The following is an 18,053-nucleotide window of genomic DNA, read 5'->3' on the forward strand; positions in this document are numbered from 1 at the left end:
CATATTTTTGAGAGAAAAATCCAGACATTTTATTAATTTTTCGCGCTATTTAACTAATTTTAAAAATGAATAAAAATATGAAAAATGAAAATAATTTTGAATGAGTCTGACAGGAAGCGGGCATAGCCTCAGGGCTGTATTTTTGTAGTTTTACGAAGCTGTTCTACCTCCTTATTGTACCATGCCTCCTCTATAGTATGGAGGGTAGATTAGCTTAAATTCAAAATCGAATAAAAACACTGTGCGACAAAATGCAACTTTTTCAGTTATGAGGGGAAAAATCCAGCAGATTATGAAGGTAGACCAAAAAAGGAAGACACGTGGAGAGTTAACAATATAACTTTAAGAAGGCTTCACCAAATTTGACATACTTGCTTCTAGGTTTAATTCGTTCGTATGTGCCAAAATCTATTCAATATGGTATATCGATATATGTATATGGGAGCTACATCCAAATCTGAACCGAAGAGGTATTTCTGAGTTGCATCTGAAATTTTGTACCTAATATCATTGTTGTAGCGTGTATATTACGAATTTGAGGGATGAAAGGCATATGAAAGCTATAGCTATATCTTAACAGATTTTCCTCAAACTTGACATAATAGCTTAAAGGTTTAATTATGTCGGATTTGGATGGATATTACACACGTGGCGGACAATAACATTGAAAACGAAAGACGATAATTATTGGAGCTATATCTACCTTTACACTTAATATCGCCGATTTCAATATGATTCGTCCTTGAGTCAAACAAATTATTTGTGGAAAATTTCGTTTTAATGGAAAATAAATGCGACTTGTACTTTGTTTACAAAAGTACATGGACAGATGGACGAACGGCCATGCTTAACTCGACTATGGAGATCATCAAAAGGAAGTATTGGACTATCTCGCATATATGAATCGACAAAACCGAATGCTATTTTCTAACTTGCTTTTTATACCCTACACCACAAGGTGGTCAGGGTATTATGTCTTTGTGCATTTGTTTGTAACAGGCAAAAGGAAACGAGATAGACCCATAGTTCCTTTTGATGATCTGCATAGAATCACATTCTGAGTCGATTTATGCATGTCCGTCCGTCTGTCCATGTATTTTTTGTAAACAAAGTACAGTTCGCATTTATTGCATTATCCAGATGAAATTTTGCACAAACCATTTGTTTGGACGAACCCTATTGAAATTGGAGATAATCGGTCAAAATTTAGATATAGCTCCCATATACATCTTCATCCGATTTGCTTTTTATTGTGCACCAAACGTGTAATATAAGCCCGATTAGTATGAAATTTTGCACATACAACCAACAATTAGGCCTGAAAATAAGTATGCCAAATTTTATGGAGATCGATTCAGATTTGGATATAGCTCCATATAAAACTTCGACCGATTTACCTTTTATTGTGCACCAAACGTCTAATATTTGTCCAAATGGGATGGAATTTGCCACTTACGACCGAATTGAGTCTAGAAGCTGGTATGTCAAATTTGGTGAAGATCGGTTGAGATATAGCTATAGCTCCCATATATACTGTTCATCCGATTTGTTATATTCGTTACCCACAGTCGTAATATGCACTTCGTAACAACGATATTCAGGGAAATATATCAAATACAGCTCAGAAATATCTTTGTCAAATTTTTTTGAAATCGGTTCCGACTTGGATATAGCTCCCATATATCTTTCTCCGATTTCAAATTAATTGTGCACCAAATGGGCAATACAAGTCCGAATTTAAAAGATACAAATGTTCCGGCATATATAGTCCTTTGAACTTTAAATTATAATTATATATAATTAAAATTTTGATTATAATTATAGCGTGTATGTTGAATTCTCCTATTAAACCGTTTAATTGTTATGCGGAGCTCTACTAAAGTAGCAAAGTGGTGTAGGGTATCATAAAGTCGGCCCCCGCCCGACTTTCTTTACTGGTTTTCTATTTCAGTTCTGCACATTTTATTTGTGAATTGAGTTATTTCCAATAAAAGCTGCTTTATCTTTAAATTTTTATCAACCCTGTTGACTGTTAACAAAATTTATAACTTGGCACTAACATAACTAATGCGCATACTCTCGAAGACCACATTTATAGGGTGGTAAAATGGACTCCTTTTCCATTCCATACAATTATATATTCTGCAGTAATGAAAACCGCTACTAAATAAAAACAAAGTGTTACACAAAACAATGGATATACTTCCGCTCAATTTGACGCATTTATATGAATTAGAAATAACTCTCAATCGCAATGTTCAAAAGCAGTAAGTATAGATGGTGTATCAAAAGTTGGTAAAAATTAATAAAAAACGGGTTTGTTTTGCAGAATGCGCTTTACCGAACAATGGCTAAGAGACATAAATACCTACCTGGATCCACAAATGGTAATGGACGCTTGGCTGCCATTGTTTGGAGCATTCAGTCACAAATTGTTGGTACGTTTGGCAGTCTCGGCTAGTATCCTTAATGTTGTCACTTCCCTGTTTAAATGGTAATGTAGTTATTTTTATTAACGATAGAGCTTTAATGGATTTCTTTTTTTTTTTTTTTTTTCTTATTTAGGATTTGTCCAGAGTACCGACCAATTTGGTGGCTGCGTGAATTCGAAAGCAAATACAAATTCCGTGGTTTTAACTTGGACGCAAATACCTGTGACACAAGTGCCGGCTTTCCTTCGAGTCATGCGGTTACCTTTACCACCTTTGCCTTTATATTGTTCCATTGGCTGTTGGTAAAACTGGGCAAATGCTGTAACATGAGTAATTTTGAAAAGTATATTTTGATATATGGGTTTGTTTCACTGCCTTTGGGATTGTTGTGGACTGGACGTTTATATTTCCTTACGGAATTCCTGCATCAATGCATTGGTGGTAGCTTATTTGCTTTGCTTGGCGTTCATTTTTTTAATCGATATTCAGCGCTGTTGTTGAAATTGCATAAATGGAGTACTGTTGTGTGGGTGATGGTGCTGGGAATGTTACCTGCGGCAGTATACTTTGCTATGATATATCTGGTGGATATGGATCCGCATTGGTCAGTGAGAATGGTGAGTTGTATGATAAATTTTATTTATATTTATTTATTTTTTCCGTGTTTCTTGTCCTCAGCTAGGAAAATAGATTCACTTTGTTAGGTAATTTGTTATTTTTTTTCGTTTTCACTTTCAGGCTTTCAAGTGGTGTTCGGAGGTGACATTGATGCGTCATGAGGCTGGCCCCATTTATGTACTATTTCGTGATTTTGGATATTTGTTAGGCGTTGCATTATCATGTCCCCTGCTACATAAGTATAAACAATGAGATACTTTATTAATCTCCATTAATATCGAATTTATATTTTTTCAGTTACAAAAACAACAACGGCAGCCTTTACAAACGTCTACCGGCCACTGCCATTGTGATGTTTCTAAATTTTACAGCTCTACGAAATACTCCGAAACATATGGGTCGTTGGATATTTCTCGTTTATGAATTAGTTCGTAATTGCATACATTCGTATACATTGTTAACGATTTTCCCTAAAATTTCCAAGTAAATTTTTTGTTAAATTCAAAGTAGTTAAGTATTTAGAAATATAGAGTACATACTTTTAGCATTGTTTGATAATAAAATTAGCAACATTTAACGTTTACGTGATTGATTCTTGGTTCATTCATCTTCACGCAATACGAGTTCCAGGGACATTATATTTTGAGAAACCCAAAATTCCTTATATCTTTTCATCAGCAATTTTCTACTCACATGTATCTGTGTTCTATATAATCGAAGAGAACCAGATTTTCTGAAAATCAGCAGAATACAAAGCTCCCATAGAAATCATTCAAAAAACCTGGTGATTTTGAAGGACATCCTTTTTCAGAAAAAAGACTTTCACAGAGGAAGATTACCGTGTTTTCCAGCTGAAAAAAGCCATAGATTTACTGGTCATCTGATTTTAAAAATTTGTCGGTGCGGCAACTGCATATGTCAATAGTCTGGCGGCTCTGAAAATTCCCAATCTCCGAGATGGAGCTGGAATTCAGAAATTTGAAATTAACTTTGATGGCGGAGTGTAGGATAAGAATATGGAGGAAGTTTTCGGAATGTAGGTAGTTTTGGAAATTCGTACTTATGTATACTACATGGTACTAAATTTGGTGCAATATACATTTTGGGTGAACCGGTGGTGTTGGAATCCTGAAATTTGAAATTAAGATTTCCATTGGGTGGCATGATATGGATTGTTTTGGAAATTTGTACTAAAATCTACCAAATTAGGCGAACTGATAGAGTTGGAATCCTGACATTTGGAATTAAGATTACTGTTGGAGAGTGGGATTGGGTTATGCAGAAAGTTTTAAAAGTACATACTTATTTGTACGTAAATATGGTACTAAATTTAGTACAAATTGGAATTGTGATGTACCGATGAAGCTGGAATTTGAAATGAGAGTAACTGATGGAGTGCATGATAGATGCAGCAACGGGTTATTGGAAATTCGAACTACAATTTTGGGAAATGTTCTAAAATGTCACTAATCTTCTAAAAAGGTACCATTTGGTATTATGTATACTGATAAAGCTACAAACTCGAAATACTGGATGGAGTTACACTGAACTTTTCTTTGTGCACTAAATACCACGAAGCAATCTTGGACCAACATTTTAACTGGAACGAGAATATCGGGGAGCTTACGAAAAGGGTCTCATTGCGCTCCATCCATGTAGGAACGCCATAGGGAAGAGCTGGAGGGATTGACCACAAGTCGTACGTGTCAGTGATCTTACCTGTTCTGACCTGTGGGTGATTCGTTTGTTGGCATGCGATTTAATCCAGGGCGTGGATGAATCCTTGACATACCAACAAGTCAGAATAACGTAAGCGAAGATAATAGAATTAGTGATTACATGTCCGCCTTTTTTGACTTAAATTAAATTGATGTTACTGTAACTGATTGGGATGCCTGGGATGGTGGCCTCATCTGGGCGGCCTGGACATTCTGTCCTGTAATCATTTAATCTTAATGACAATTGCAACGGGTTCCAGGCGGAGATTCAGCCAAAATTGTAAAATAACTCTGCAATAGCTTAACAGAACCGCTTAATAGTATATGTCGATAGTCAGGCGGCCCTAAAAGCTATCAAGTCATGTGAATGCATTGAGCTTTGTTGGGTTCCAGGACATAGCAACATAATGGGAATGTGATGGCTGATTAATTGGCTCCGACTCATGGGACTATTAAACCACCAAAAAGCAATTATGTCAGCGACTTCAAACAAACTCTCTAGAAGAAGATGTCATTTGAAAAACCGTGCTGGGTTTAGGCCAACTTTTATTGCTTAACTGGCCATACGGCGTTAGTAGAAAAACTTTGTCATTCCATTTGTAACTCCTCGAAATACTCATGTCAGACCCAACAAAGTATATATATTCTTGATCAGCGTAAAATTATATAATAAAGTCGATTTAGCGATGACCTTCTGTCTGTCTGTTGTAATCACGCTGATCCCCCGATCAGGGTACCTCCCGATGTTCGGTATTTTGAAGATTTTAGCGACCTTATTCACGGGAATAGTCAAATTACGCATTTAGAGTTCGTAATGGGAACTACAGTTTGTGACAGAAAATTGTCTATGCAGGTCCAGGTTTTCGTATAGGCCCTACATATTATATTAGTATTTTGACGATTTTAGGTACAATACTCACAGAAGTTGTTGAGATGTCGTATTGTCTGTGCGGTCCACGTCTTCGTATAGCCTCCCTATATTCGGTATTTTGATGATTTTAGCGACATTATTAATCGGAATTGTTTCAAATTTGGCATTTGAAGTTTGTAATGCATACTACAGCTTATAAAAGAAAATTGTCTGTGCAGGATCACGTCTTCGTATAGCCCCCCTATAACGGTATCTCTCAATATTTGGTATTTTTAAGATTTTAGCATCATTATTCACAGGAATAGTTTCAAATTACGTATTTAGAGTTCGTAATGGGAACTACAGTTTGTGACAGAAAATTGTCTATACAGGTCCAGGTCTTCGTATAGGCCATATATATTAGTATCTCCCTATATTCGGTATTTTAACGATTTTTGGTACAATACTCACAGAAGTTGTTTGAGATATCGTATTTGAAGTTCGTAATGGTTGCTACAGCCTGTGACAGAAAATTCTCTATGCAGGTCCAGGTCTTCGTATAGCTTCGATATAACGGTACCTCCCTATATACGATATTTTGATGAGTTTAGCTACATTATTCATCGTTTATTTCAAGTTTCGAACTTGAATATGGTAATGGCTTATAACAAACAATGCCTATGTAGGTCCACGTCGTATAGACCCTAATATAACGGCTATATTCGGTATTTTCAAGATTTTAACAGAATTTTTAACGGATTTTATTTTTTTATTATTTCCAAATTCGTTCCAAATGGTGGAGGGTATTCAAAGTTCGGCCCGTCCGAACTTACTACTTTTTAACTTGTTCATTCTGAAATCCGAAATCTTTTTATATATAACTTCTTAGACTTCTATCTTTAAAGATGAAACTGATGGTGTCTAGCCAGCTCCTGATCTTAATCTCATCAGAGTACATGTTTTTGATATTTTAAAGAATTACAAAAAAGTTAACTCTTATTGAGCCTCTCTGTTCGTGACAAGAAAAAAATTCTAGAGCGCTGGTATATGTGGTAATTTTTTCGTCCTTCCTGTTAATAATATTTCCAAATCTCTAAAAAAATAATAAAAGAAAACATTTATTTGACTTATGGTTTATTTAAAATAATAGAAATAAATAAATTCTAAAGAACATTTTTTGTTGTTGCGAAACACTGACAACAGAACGAGACATTTAGGTAATTATTTCTAATAAAATATTTTATTATATAAAAAATATTAATACACAAAAAATAAATACATGAACTAATTAATTGCATTAGGTTTTGATTTATATGCTTCGATTCAATAAAAACAAGATCTTACTTTCTCAATGATGAACGAATGTTTCTTTCAATTTGACTAAAAAAAATATATTTTACATAACACATAAGATGGGGGAGTAAAACACACACATACTACATACATACATTCATGTGTACTGCGATTACAATTCACATACATATTTACATACAGATAAGACCTTCATTTATGCTTTAAATAGTTAAATGTAATTTTATAAAAAATGTATGATGACAGTGGGCTGGTTTTATATTCAAATTTAAATTATAAAAAAATGGAAGTGCTTTGTTATTCGGATAGCCAGAGTAGATATGTAGTTTAACCGAAATTTTCGAAATGATGTATGAAATAGGGTAGTTTTCGTGTCTTATTAACTTCATCACATGCGGACATAACACTTTTGGTTAGTGGCCTGGGACCACAGGAGAATACGCCTATTTTTGAAACCTACAAATATAAATTTAAAGAGGGGGAGGATAAGTACTGCAGTATAATTTTATAGTTCTGAGTATAACTTACATAGGAATGCTTCTTTTGTACAAATTTCAAGAAACTTGACATATCTGGACGCCCGAAATGATTGACAGCCTTGAGACCCGTAAATATTGAAGTTTTCGAGAGACGTTGGAAGTGATTCTCACAGATGTACTGAAAGAAATAAAAAATAAATAAAATTAAATATCACAAGTATAAGGGTTTTAAATGTTTCTTATGGGAGACATTTAACAAGAAATCATCCTGAGGTAGCAAGGAGATGGGATATGGATAGACTAGAATATGACTGAATAAAATACATCTGAAATAAGTAAAATCTGTGAAAGACCTGTGAGAGGTATTTTATCTAGACAATTCCTGTGGAGGATTTATGTAAGAGAAATTAATAAAATTAAATACAAGAAGTATATGAGTTTTATATGGGAGACATATAACAAAAATCAACCAGAGATCGCCATATTATTAAAAGACATGCGCAATTTTATATTCTTGCAGGGTCTTGCAGGGTTAGAACTCTAAAAAACCTTTAAATTTTAAGATGGCATATACAAATTATGGTATTGCAGGGGATCTTCGAAATGGCTTCTCTCTACAGAAGTTGAAAAGGATACAAGTGTTGTCTTCTGTCTGCAGAAGACCATTGAAAAGTCTATGGCAGACCTATGGAAATTCTTCTGTATATAGAAGACCTGTTAAAGCTTTCTGTCTATAGAAAACGTGTGAAGGGGTTTCGATCTATAGAAGAACTTTGAAATGCATTCTATTTATTGTAAACTTCCTCAATATTTCTTATGTAAATGGAAGACCTGCCTATAGCATTTTTTGAAAGGTATTTTGCCCATAGAACCTGCGTAAAAAGTCTTATCTCTACAGAATAACTGTGAAAGATGCCTGGATATATAAGGTCTGGAAAAAAACTTTTAGAAAACCTCCTCCATCTATAGAAGATCCGCAAAAGACCAGTGGAAAGAGCTCAGTATATAGAAGACCTGCGGGAGGTCTTCTCCTTATATAAGAACTGTGACTTTTTATACCCTCCACCATTGTATGGAGGGTATATTAAGTTTGTCATTCGGTTTATAACACCTTGAAACATACATTCTGGACCCCACAAAGTATATATATTCTTGGCCAGCATAAAATTCTATGTCGATTTAGCGATGTCCATCCGTCTGTCCGTCTGTTGAAACCACTATAGCTTCCGAACGAAATGTAGTAGGTTGATAAAATTTTACTCAAATGTATATTAAATCTGCAGGGCTTTTGATATTAAAAATGGACCACGTAGGTCTACGCCTTCGTATAGCCCCATATAATGGTACCTCCCTATTTTTGGCATCTTGGATACTACAGCCTAAGATAGAAAATTGTTCGTGCAGGTAAACGTCTTCGTATAGCCCCCAAATAACAGCACCTCCCGATATTCGGCATTTTGCTGATTTTAGAGACATTATTCACCGGGATTGTTTCAAATTTGGTAGTTGAAGTTCGTAATAGATACTACAGCCTAAGACAGAAAATTGTCTGTACAGGTCCACGTCTTCGTATAGCCCCCATATAACGGTACCTCCCGATATTTGGTATTTTGATGATTTTAGCGACATTATTCACCGAATTTTTTTTCAAGTTTTACATTTGAATATTGTTATGGCTTATGACAAATGTTGCCTCTGCAGGTCTACGTCTCATATAGACCCTAATATAACGGCTACATTCGGTAATTTTAAGTTTCGCATTTGAATATTGTTATGGCTTATGACAAAAGTTGCCTATGCAGGTCTACGTCGTCGTATAGACCCTAATATAAAGTCTACATTTGGTATTTTTAAGATTTTAACTGAATTTTTATCGGATTTAATATTTTTGAAAATTGCCCAATTCGTTCCAAATGGTGGAGGGTATTCAAAGTTCGGCCCGACCCGGACCAACTTACAGCTTTTTTACTTGTTTTTTTTTTCTACAGAAGGCCTAACGACCTTTCGTCTATAGAGGGTTTTGTGGAATTTCTAGCTATTGACGTGTCAAGTGAATAGAAAAGCTTAAATGAAAAGAAAATTTGAACTGTGAACGTGTTTTTCTTCAAAGAAGTCTCTCTCCTCTGAAAGTCTTTTATAAAGCCTTCTGATTTTTTTGCTATAAATAAAATATCTTCAGCAGGTATTTTTTCAACAGAAACTATAACCATCTTACTACTATATGATATGCATTATATCTCTACTTTCACATCTTCATCTGAAAAATGATTTCCAAAACTCACCAGCATTGTTGTTCTCAAATCAAATTTGTGGAAAAATTGCGTTATGAAAATATGTATCTCCAAAACATTGGTGACATCCTTCTTTTCGACATCTCGCAACACATCAATGAACCACTCAAAGTGTTTGTGCGAGGGACAAATCCATAGGAAATACACCTTTTTACATGCCACTCCCGAATAACGATTCGTGCTCGTACCAAATACCAAATCATTGAGTATTGAAGCATATGGCGTTACACCAATACCACCGCCAACCATTACGGCCACTTCGAATTTATACCAATCTTGATTACCACCGCCAAAGGGTCCTTCAATGCGAATTTTCGGCTGATCTTCGGCATTGTAATTGCAAGGATCAAAATAGTTACGCAGCTTCCATGTCCATGGACCTTGAGCTTTAATATGACAACTGAGAAAATTTTCGTGGGGCGCTGAGGTCAATGTAAAACTGTGCATTTCATGTGGCCGAAAGGCCGTACAGGATAGGCGTACCCATTGGCCGGAAAGATATTTTAGGTTGGGTGGGCGATAGAATTTGATCTTGATAACATCGGAAGGCAGCAACTCGGTTTCTATAACATCCAGGGCCATATACTTGGTGCGTAGTGAAACAATTTTGTCCAGGGTATATATAATACCAGGTCCCAGGAAAAACATCCAGAATCTAGGCGGCCCAGTAAGTCTTGCCAGGCCGTGTATCAAACTCAGCAAATACAAACCAATATAGAGTGTGTGCATGTTCCAAAAGAACTTATAGGCCTTTTTACGTATTGTCGGATGGGCAAAGACAAATATAATGCACATTATAATGAACAACAGTACTCCGGTGGTTCCTAGAAAACGTAAAAGTAAGGTTAGAGATGGTATGTCGTTGTTTTGTGTACTATTTTGCTTACCCGTCACAGTTTGGAATAACCAAAATGTTATGTCTGGCTTATAGTCTGAGGCAAAGTGTACTTCCCGCGTCAAACACTTGAGATTTTCATGCGACTGTGTTGAGACGTGATAGAAGTTTACTATGTGTCCCACTGTATGCAGTACGGAGAAGAATAGGGCAGTGCAGGCAGCAATTTTATGAAACTGAATATGTGAGTCCAATGGTATATATTGCTGAATGGGGAATTCCTTTAATTTGGTTATAAGGTTTCTGAAATGAGATGGAAGAAAGCGGTTTATATATTACAATTTATATATAGATTAAGTGGGACATGTCGGTCCACATTTTTGTATAGACCCCATATAACGATACCTCAAAATATTCGGTATTTTGATGATTTTAGCGACAGTATTTAACAAAATTGTTTTAAATTTCGTATTTGAAGTTTATAATTTGTACTGCAACCTATGACAGAAAATTGTTTATGCAGAACCACCTCTTTGTATAGCCCAAATATAACCTTCCCTCCCTTTATTCGGTATTTTGTTGATATTGGCGACCCTATCCACCGGAATTGATTAAAATTTCGTATTCAAAGTTTGGAATCGGTATTACAGTCTATGACAAAAATTACTTATGCAGATCCCAGTCTTGGTATAGCCCCCACATAACGTTATTTATTGAAGCAGTTCTTTTTTTGACGAAATCTTCTTGAAATTTTTCAATTTCTTTCCGAATGGTGGAGGGTATTAAAAGTTCGGTCCGGCCAAACTTAGATGCCTTTCATTTGTATCATTATAATATTTTTCAATCCTTTTGGTCGCTCGCTATTCACTAGCTGTTCTAATAGAGGAAGTGAAAACGAACTTCCCATCAATGCAGCGCAACAAGATAACTATCAGGTTAGCTTTTGCGGCCCAACACAAACAATTCCAGAAAATAAGAGAAAATGGTATTGAGTTGTTGCAACTAGTTACAAAGCATAAGCATTGAGGAAATGACAAAGTCACTCTTGAATACTCACAAGAATGACGATACGACCTAAGCAACAGTGAAAGAATGAAGCGCGGAGTAATACCTCATCTTCATCGTATCCTGTCGAAAAAGTAAAATCACAGTTTGCGATGGATTATGTTGAAAATCTTCTGAAGTGATAAGTTTGAGAATACATAAGATGATTCTTCTCTGGCATAAGTCATTGGGTGGCTTTTTCGTAAAAGTTCTTTAGGGTAACTATGATTACTAAGTCAACATACGCTCCTCTGATGTATTATGTTTTGTCAACGTAAGTGGTCCAAATACTTGGGACAGTCGAGTTCCTTACTAAAGTCCTTAACCTTTCGCTAGTATTCAAGATATGTTCCAAAGACTGGAAGATGGCAACAAAATTGTGTCATAAGGCTGTGATATCAGTCAGTAGCGAAGACTTTTGTAATAGGCCAAGTTTATAACGTTGACTGATCACTAACGAAGTCTAAGACCCTTAGATTGACCTAAGGTGGATGTCCTCGGAATTGTCGAACCTTTTCCCACTCTCCTGACGATATATATACTTATAGAGATGGTATCTGGTTCATTCTTTAATCACATAGATCTATACTCTCCACTAAATCGTGAAAGGTATACCTAGTTTCTTTAAGACTCAGCAGAGTATATATATATATTTTAATAATAAGCGTACAACTCTAAGACTATTTACACATGTCCTTCTGCCGATATCAATCATAGGGCTAAAAATATGGTCGTATACTACAGGGTCCACCATATAACATTTTCTTTTTAATCTAGTGCTTATTTCCTGTGTGGTAACACTTTGATCTTGTCTGATTTGAGCGATAATCAGTTATATCCTTGCGCTGAATGAATATGGTTGTATATATGCTTGAACAACGCTTGGAAACATTGCGATACTACTTTGAAAATCATGGTAATGTTGCCGGTTGTGTGCAAAAATTGCATACGGATTTTGGAAGAAGGGAAGCACTGTCTGCTTCATATGTAAATAAGCAAAATTGTTGTTTTGGGACCCAAAAATCCCGCACACATGTTCTTAAAAGGCGATGCACCTATACGAATCACTGTGTGGCGTATTTTGATCTAGAGACATAATTGACAAAGAGTGATCGTTACGTTATCCGACCATTTTGAACTAATGTTTGTTCACAAAAATTGAAAGGGGAGACATTGCAACGCCTGGTTTCAATAGGATGACACTACAAGCCAAAACTACACGCGATGTTTTTCGTTCCGTTTTTGAAGATCGAATTATCAACCGCCGAGCTGCGATTTGATACCGTTGTAGGGTGCCATCAAAGATAAGTGTACACACACACACACACACAGTTTTTATCTGCCTACAGGCAAAATACTGATCTGTAAAAAATTTTAGCTTCCTATATGCATTTAGTGTCCTTCCTTAATTCGTTTTGACACTAGCGTGATTACAACAGATGAATATATATAAGTTGTTAGGTCTAAAATTATTATTTCGATGAGTTACAAACGGAATGACGAACTTTATATATCCTCCATACTATGTATGGTGGAAAGTATAAAAATATATATGTGGCGGACACTGTAGTTTTTGAGATTCAAAATGGAATATGAAATGGACCATTTAGTTGAGAAATAGTTTTTCCCCATAGGTCAGTCAGAACATGCCTAGGTTTTACCGTAGGGTGTATCACCACCATCTCATGATTGATACAACTCTCTCGCTGGGCATGTACGAACTGAACAATATAGAGACTAAGGACAACTCTCTCGCTGGGCGTGTACGAACTGAACAATCTAGAGGCTAAGGACCAGAATTATAATAGTTTTAATAGTTCCACAGCCGTTAAAGTTCACTCAAATGTGTATATATAACTTGTCCCTTGAATAATATTATTTAAGCTTCACGCCAATAACAGGTCTCTGAAAAATATATTTTAGAAAATTCACGCCAATAACAGGCCCCTTGGAAAATATTTTTATGAAATTCGTGCCTATTATAGTTCCCTTGAAAAATATTTTTACTAAACCTTCGTCTTGAAAAATACCCTTCAAAATACTTTTTATGAAATTCATGTCTATTATAGGTCTTTTAAAAAATATTTTATAAAATCCATGCTTATAAGAGGTTTCTTAAAAAAATCCAACAACTCTTTAAAAATGCCATGCCAGATATCTTGAAAATTATTTATATCAAATCTCATCTAGAACAGGTCTTTGAAAATATCTTAAAGAAATATGTTCAAGATGTGATTTGATGATAATGTGCAGAGTAGCTGTTTAGCATGAAGAGCAGGCCTACACAAGACCCGCATCTAGTCAATTGCCATGTTAATTCAGAAGATATATGGCTTTACTTTAGGATCGAAAATGTACCATTCACCTTATTAAAATTTTAAAACATCCCACTGGCAAGCAAAGGCCTTGTACGGGCGAGGCGGTCAATACGAGACACTACATCATTAGAATTTAAGGTTACGTTTCTGTAGATTTGAAACCCTTTTGGACGCATCATTCTCGTTGTAATGGAAGTTACCTTCGAAAAAACTAAGGGTCAACCCACAATAGGAACCCTTTAAATAATGGATAAAAAATTAAGAAAAAAAAACCCACCTGGCCATGGTAAGTAAAAGCAGCGAATAACAAAATGACAGCGAAGCGGCAGATCCTCTTGTGATGGCAATACCAACACCCATGATGTGTCTCAAATCCGTGTGTTCGGCCATGAATGAATAATCTGAAATATAGATTTATACACATCTGCCCTCTTAAAATATCTCCAGTTGTCTACTTACGAATAAACCTCTCCACAAATAGAACTATGGTTATAACATAGAACAGAAATAGATAGAATATATTCTGGCGATTTTCTTCCAAGAATGTTATATAACTATCCCATTTCTCTTGCATCCAATGACGTGGCCTCTCCTGCATTGGCTCAATATTAAACGATGTCATACGCGCCACATTTGTCGATGTATCTAAAAAGTTCTGTTTAGCACCCTTACAATCCAAACCGATGGCAACAAAATCTCCCTTGTATTCCTTCATCATCAGTTTGAAATCTTGATAGGTGAGATGATTTTTGTGCTCCAAACCAACGTCCTGGAACATACCATCAATTAACTCAGTGACTTGATCATCTCCCAGGCTAGTGGTTCGGGCAATTTCCACCAGGGATCGCATCATTTCGCTTAGTTCGCCCTTATCGATGACACCGTTGCGATCATTATCGCACATGTCGAAAATAATGCGTAACTTATCATCGGTTTTGCCACGTGAGAACAGAACAACCGTCTCCAGAAATTCTTGGAAACTAATGCGACCATCTTGATCCTTATCGACGATGTTGAACATTTTACGCACAAACATGTCGTTGGGTTTCATGCCAAGGGCGGCGGCAAATTCTGCTTTGGAAAGTGATGTACGCATTACGGTCATAACTTCACCATCCGAGGAGGCATCAGATCGGCGGCGTCGTTCTCCAGGTCTTAGGCCAAATGTTAAGGCATAAGCCTCACGGAAGAAATATTCCAAACGTTTTTGTCTTCTCTCACGGGTCTCGGCACTGGCCAACATAACATCGCGATTCACTTCGACCAAAGTCATTTCTTTTTTATGTAAAATCAGGAAGTCTTCCAGTTTCTTTACGAACTTCCGTCTGGCTCCATACGATTCTAGTTCCAACACCAAATCGTGATCATTGGGAACTCTTAGAAGAATATAGGGTTTCTTTTTAATGTGGTTGTGAGCCGATTCCTCCACATTGACCACATCAACAGATTTCAAACTAAATGTTCGCAACTTCTCCCCTTTGCGATCCACCGTGTAAATCGCAGCTTCAGGGCCAAATTTCACCGTTACCAATCGTTTGTGATTGGCATGAAGCCATTCACGGGCTAACATCTTATCCACTGATCCCTTGTGTTGAGGAGCTCTCAATGCCTCTTGGCGTATTTTCAGTTTCCTCCGCTTGCTGTTCTGCAGCTTTACAACACAATATCCAGCTCCGGCACAAAGAATCGGAACAAAGCCCAAAAACACACAAACATAAATGAACATCAACTCCGAACCGGAGAAATAATCGAATCCTTCGAGATAGGTGCAGGGTTCAAGTTCGGTGGCATTCAATTGCATTGGCTGGGGACATGGATCACCCTCTTGCCAATGGAAGACATTTCTCTGGATATCATCCTCACCGATATCCGTGCTATTCACAATAATGTCATACATAGTAATCTTACGGATCTCTTCAATTTCTTCCCTGGTAAAGATACCATTTTGATCATTCTCAAACCAGAAACGATCTGCATCACGTAAACGTTCAAATTGTTCTTTTATCACCGCTGTGAATAGTTCACCCGGTTGTCCATACGACTCCAACATACCACCAACATAGACATCCACGTCGTCCAGTTGATCATTGTATGCAGAGATTAACATTTCCAAGAGTTCCGGCTGTTTTTCAAATAGCTCTGGATTAATTTCGGTCCAGCTATTACGACGTGGTAAGCCAAAAGCTTCGCGTGCACTATTGTAATCCGGTAGACCATTGTCACGGCCACGCATGATGTTCAAAGCTCCTAAATCGCGTCGTGTAAATTCCATGGGACCAAAGAGTTTATCTCGTACATCAGAACACAATACGGGATCTTCACGTTCCGAAATTTGTGAGGACAGACCCATAAGGATCTCTTCTATGGTTGTGTCTGTCAGGAAGTCCTGGAAATAAAATTCGAGAAAGAATTATTAAAAATATGCTATGGTAGATTATTAATAAAGAAGCTTTGTTGTCATTGGTTTTCATGATTTGATTTAAGCAATTCCTAATGAACATGACTTCTACAAGAGAAGGCACTTGATGTTGACCAGAGTCGTGTCAAATTGTAACGAATTTACAACAGCCTTTGGCCATAAGTTCGCTTTTTGCGACTACTTCGCTCCTGTCGATTCGTTTGCTCCCGGTGTCTCGTCTTACAGTGGGGTGAGATCCTTTAAAACCAAAAATAAATTCAGGTAAACATGTGTTCGGGGTGTATTATAAGTTTGATTGGGCCAAAAATTATGTAACACCTCGAAATATTGGTGTTGAACAAAGAATAATATATATGGAAGTTCCTATTTCGCCGAGCTGAGTCGATCTACATATGTATATGGGTCTGTCCATGTTAAATTGTAATAACGGCACAGGTCGTAATTAACACATAGTGGTAAGGGTATTATGTCTTAGTTTATAACACGGATAAGGAAGCGAGATAGACTCATAGATACTTTTGAGGATCTTTAAAGAATCACTGAGTCCGTCTGGACAGACGTCCATGTATTTTTGTGAACAAAATGCAGGTAGCATTTATTTTCCTTTTGAGATTAAATTTTACAAACAATGACCTGAATTTTGACACATCCGACCGAATTCAGATTAGAAGCAAGTACATCAAATTTGGAGAAAATGGGTTCAAATATTGCTATAGCTCCTATATATATGTTTCATCCGATTTGTACCAGATATTAAATACAGTCCAGAAATATCTCTGTCAATTTTTATCGACATCGGATCAGATTTTGATATATATCATATATATCATTCGAATCAGCCCAAATTAAAATTATTCCAGTGACAGCTCATTACATTGTTTACAAGTGTACAAAAGAATTTTGGTGAGAATTTTCCAGAAAAAAAGTCATTCGTGATGGAATTCAAGCGCGATAGAGTGATTTCTTTATATTTGGTTGGAAAACCACAAGCGACTATCGTTAGAGCACTCCAGCATTTAAATGTGAATAAATCTTTTGTGTCTCGTACCATCGCTCGTTACCGTGATACTGGTAGGTGGAAAATAGCAACATCAGCAGAAATGGTTCGAAAAATAAAGAAGCGAAAACATAAAGAAGCGACTTGATCGAACCCCGCATCGCAATATTCCATTCGGCAAAAATAAAAAAATGAGCTCGGGGTAAAGCCAAAAAGAAAAAAGACTTAAAGGTGGGAATACATAACGTGCTTATCTGGCTGGCTTAAGTCATCGGCTGGCTTCTTCGGAAATATACAAAGGAGCCTAGGGCCAAAGTCGAACTAAGTCAACCAAAAACTCCTTTGCTCATCTACGAAGAAGCCAGCCGATGACTTAAGCCAGCCAAATATGCGCTTTATGTATTTTCACCCTAAAAGAGCTAAAGAGTTGCTTCGCTTGGCAGAAAGTGGTGAACTGCTAAATTGGGTTTTCACTTGCCGAAGAGGTCAGCTGAAAAAGTGCTCCTTCTATTGGCCACCAGAATTAAAGCGCCGGCCATGGTGATGATTTTGTGGGCTGCCATAACAGCAGATGGACGATCTCCGCTCGTATCAATGGACCGTTGCATCAGAATAAATGTCGAATATTATCGCGAAAATATTCAGGAGGGTGGATTTAAGCCTCGGGCACGCAAACATTTTGGCCGCAGACCTTGGATATTCCAACAGGACTCAGCACCATCGCACACAGCACACGCCACT

The 18,053-nt window shown here is 36.7% G+C and overlaps 2 protein-coding genes across 2 annotated transcripts in view; one reads left to right on the plus strand and one right to left on the minus strand.

The window, feature by feature from the left end:
- Positions 1-2,053: 2,053 nt before the first annotated feature.
- Positions 2,054-3,633, plus strand: LOC101889030 (glucose-6-phosphatase 2). Its single transcript, XM_005191191.4, has 5 exons — positions 2,054-2,267; positions 2,330-2,494; positions 2,566-3,049; positions 3,171-3,289; positions 3,348-3,633. The coding sequence occupies exons 1-5, from the start codon at positions 2,194-2,196 to the stop codon at positions 3,535-3,537; spliced, it is 1,032 nt and encodes a 343-aa protein (XP_005191248.1). The 5' UTR covers positions 2,054-2,193; the 3' UTR covers positions 3,538-3,633.
- Positions 3,634-6,735: 3,102 nt separating this feature from the next.
- The window catches only part of LOC101898456 (dual oxidase), a 71,962-nt gene continuing 60,644 nt past the window's right edge, over positions 6,736-18,053 (minus strand). Inside the window, exons 6-11 of the mRNA XM_005191157.4 lie at positions 14,356-16,282; positions 14,174-14,297; positions 10,587-10,837; positions 9,691-10,523; positions 7,458-7,586; positions 6,736-7,385 (exon numbers count right to left, since the gene is read on the minus strand). Of these exons, the coding sequence (XP_005191214.1) occupies positions 7,257-7,385; positions 7,458-7,586; positions 9,691-10,523; positions 10,587-10,837; positions 14,174-14,297; positions 14,356-16,282 (3,393 nt within the window). The 3' untranslated portion in view covers positions 6,736-7,256. The remainder of the gene's footprint in view (positions 7,386-7,457; positions 7,587-9,690; positions 10,524-10,586; positions 10,838-14,173; positions 14,298-14,355; positions 16,283-18,053) is intronic.

This window comes from Musca domestica, unplaced genomic scaffold (assembly GCF_030504385.1).
Source record: "Musca domestica strain aabys unplaced genomic scaffold, Musca_domestica.polishedcontigs.V.1.1 7, whole genome shotgun sequence".
NCBI lineage: Eukaryota > Metazoa > Arthropoda > Insecta > Diptera > Muscidae > Musca > Musca domestica.

Coding starts and splice junctions, on each gene's coding strand:
- LOC101889030 (XM_005191191.4), top strand. CDS start 2,194: ATGGATATACTTCCGCTCAATTTGACGCATTTATATGAATTAGAAATA. Junction 2,268..2,329: donor AATCGCAATGTTCAAAAGCA/GTAAGTATAGAT, acceptor TTTGTTTTGCAG/AATGCGCTTTACCGAACAAT. Junction 3,290..3,347: donor TCATGTCCCCTGCTACATAA/GTATAAACAATG, acceptor ATATTTTTTCAG/TTACAAAAACAACAACGGCA.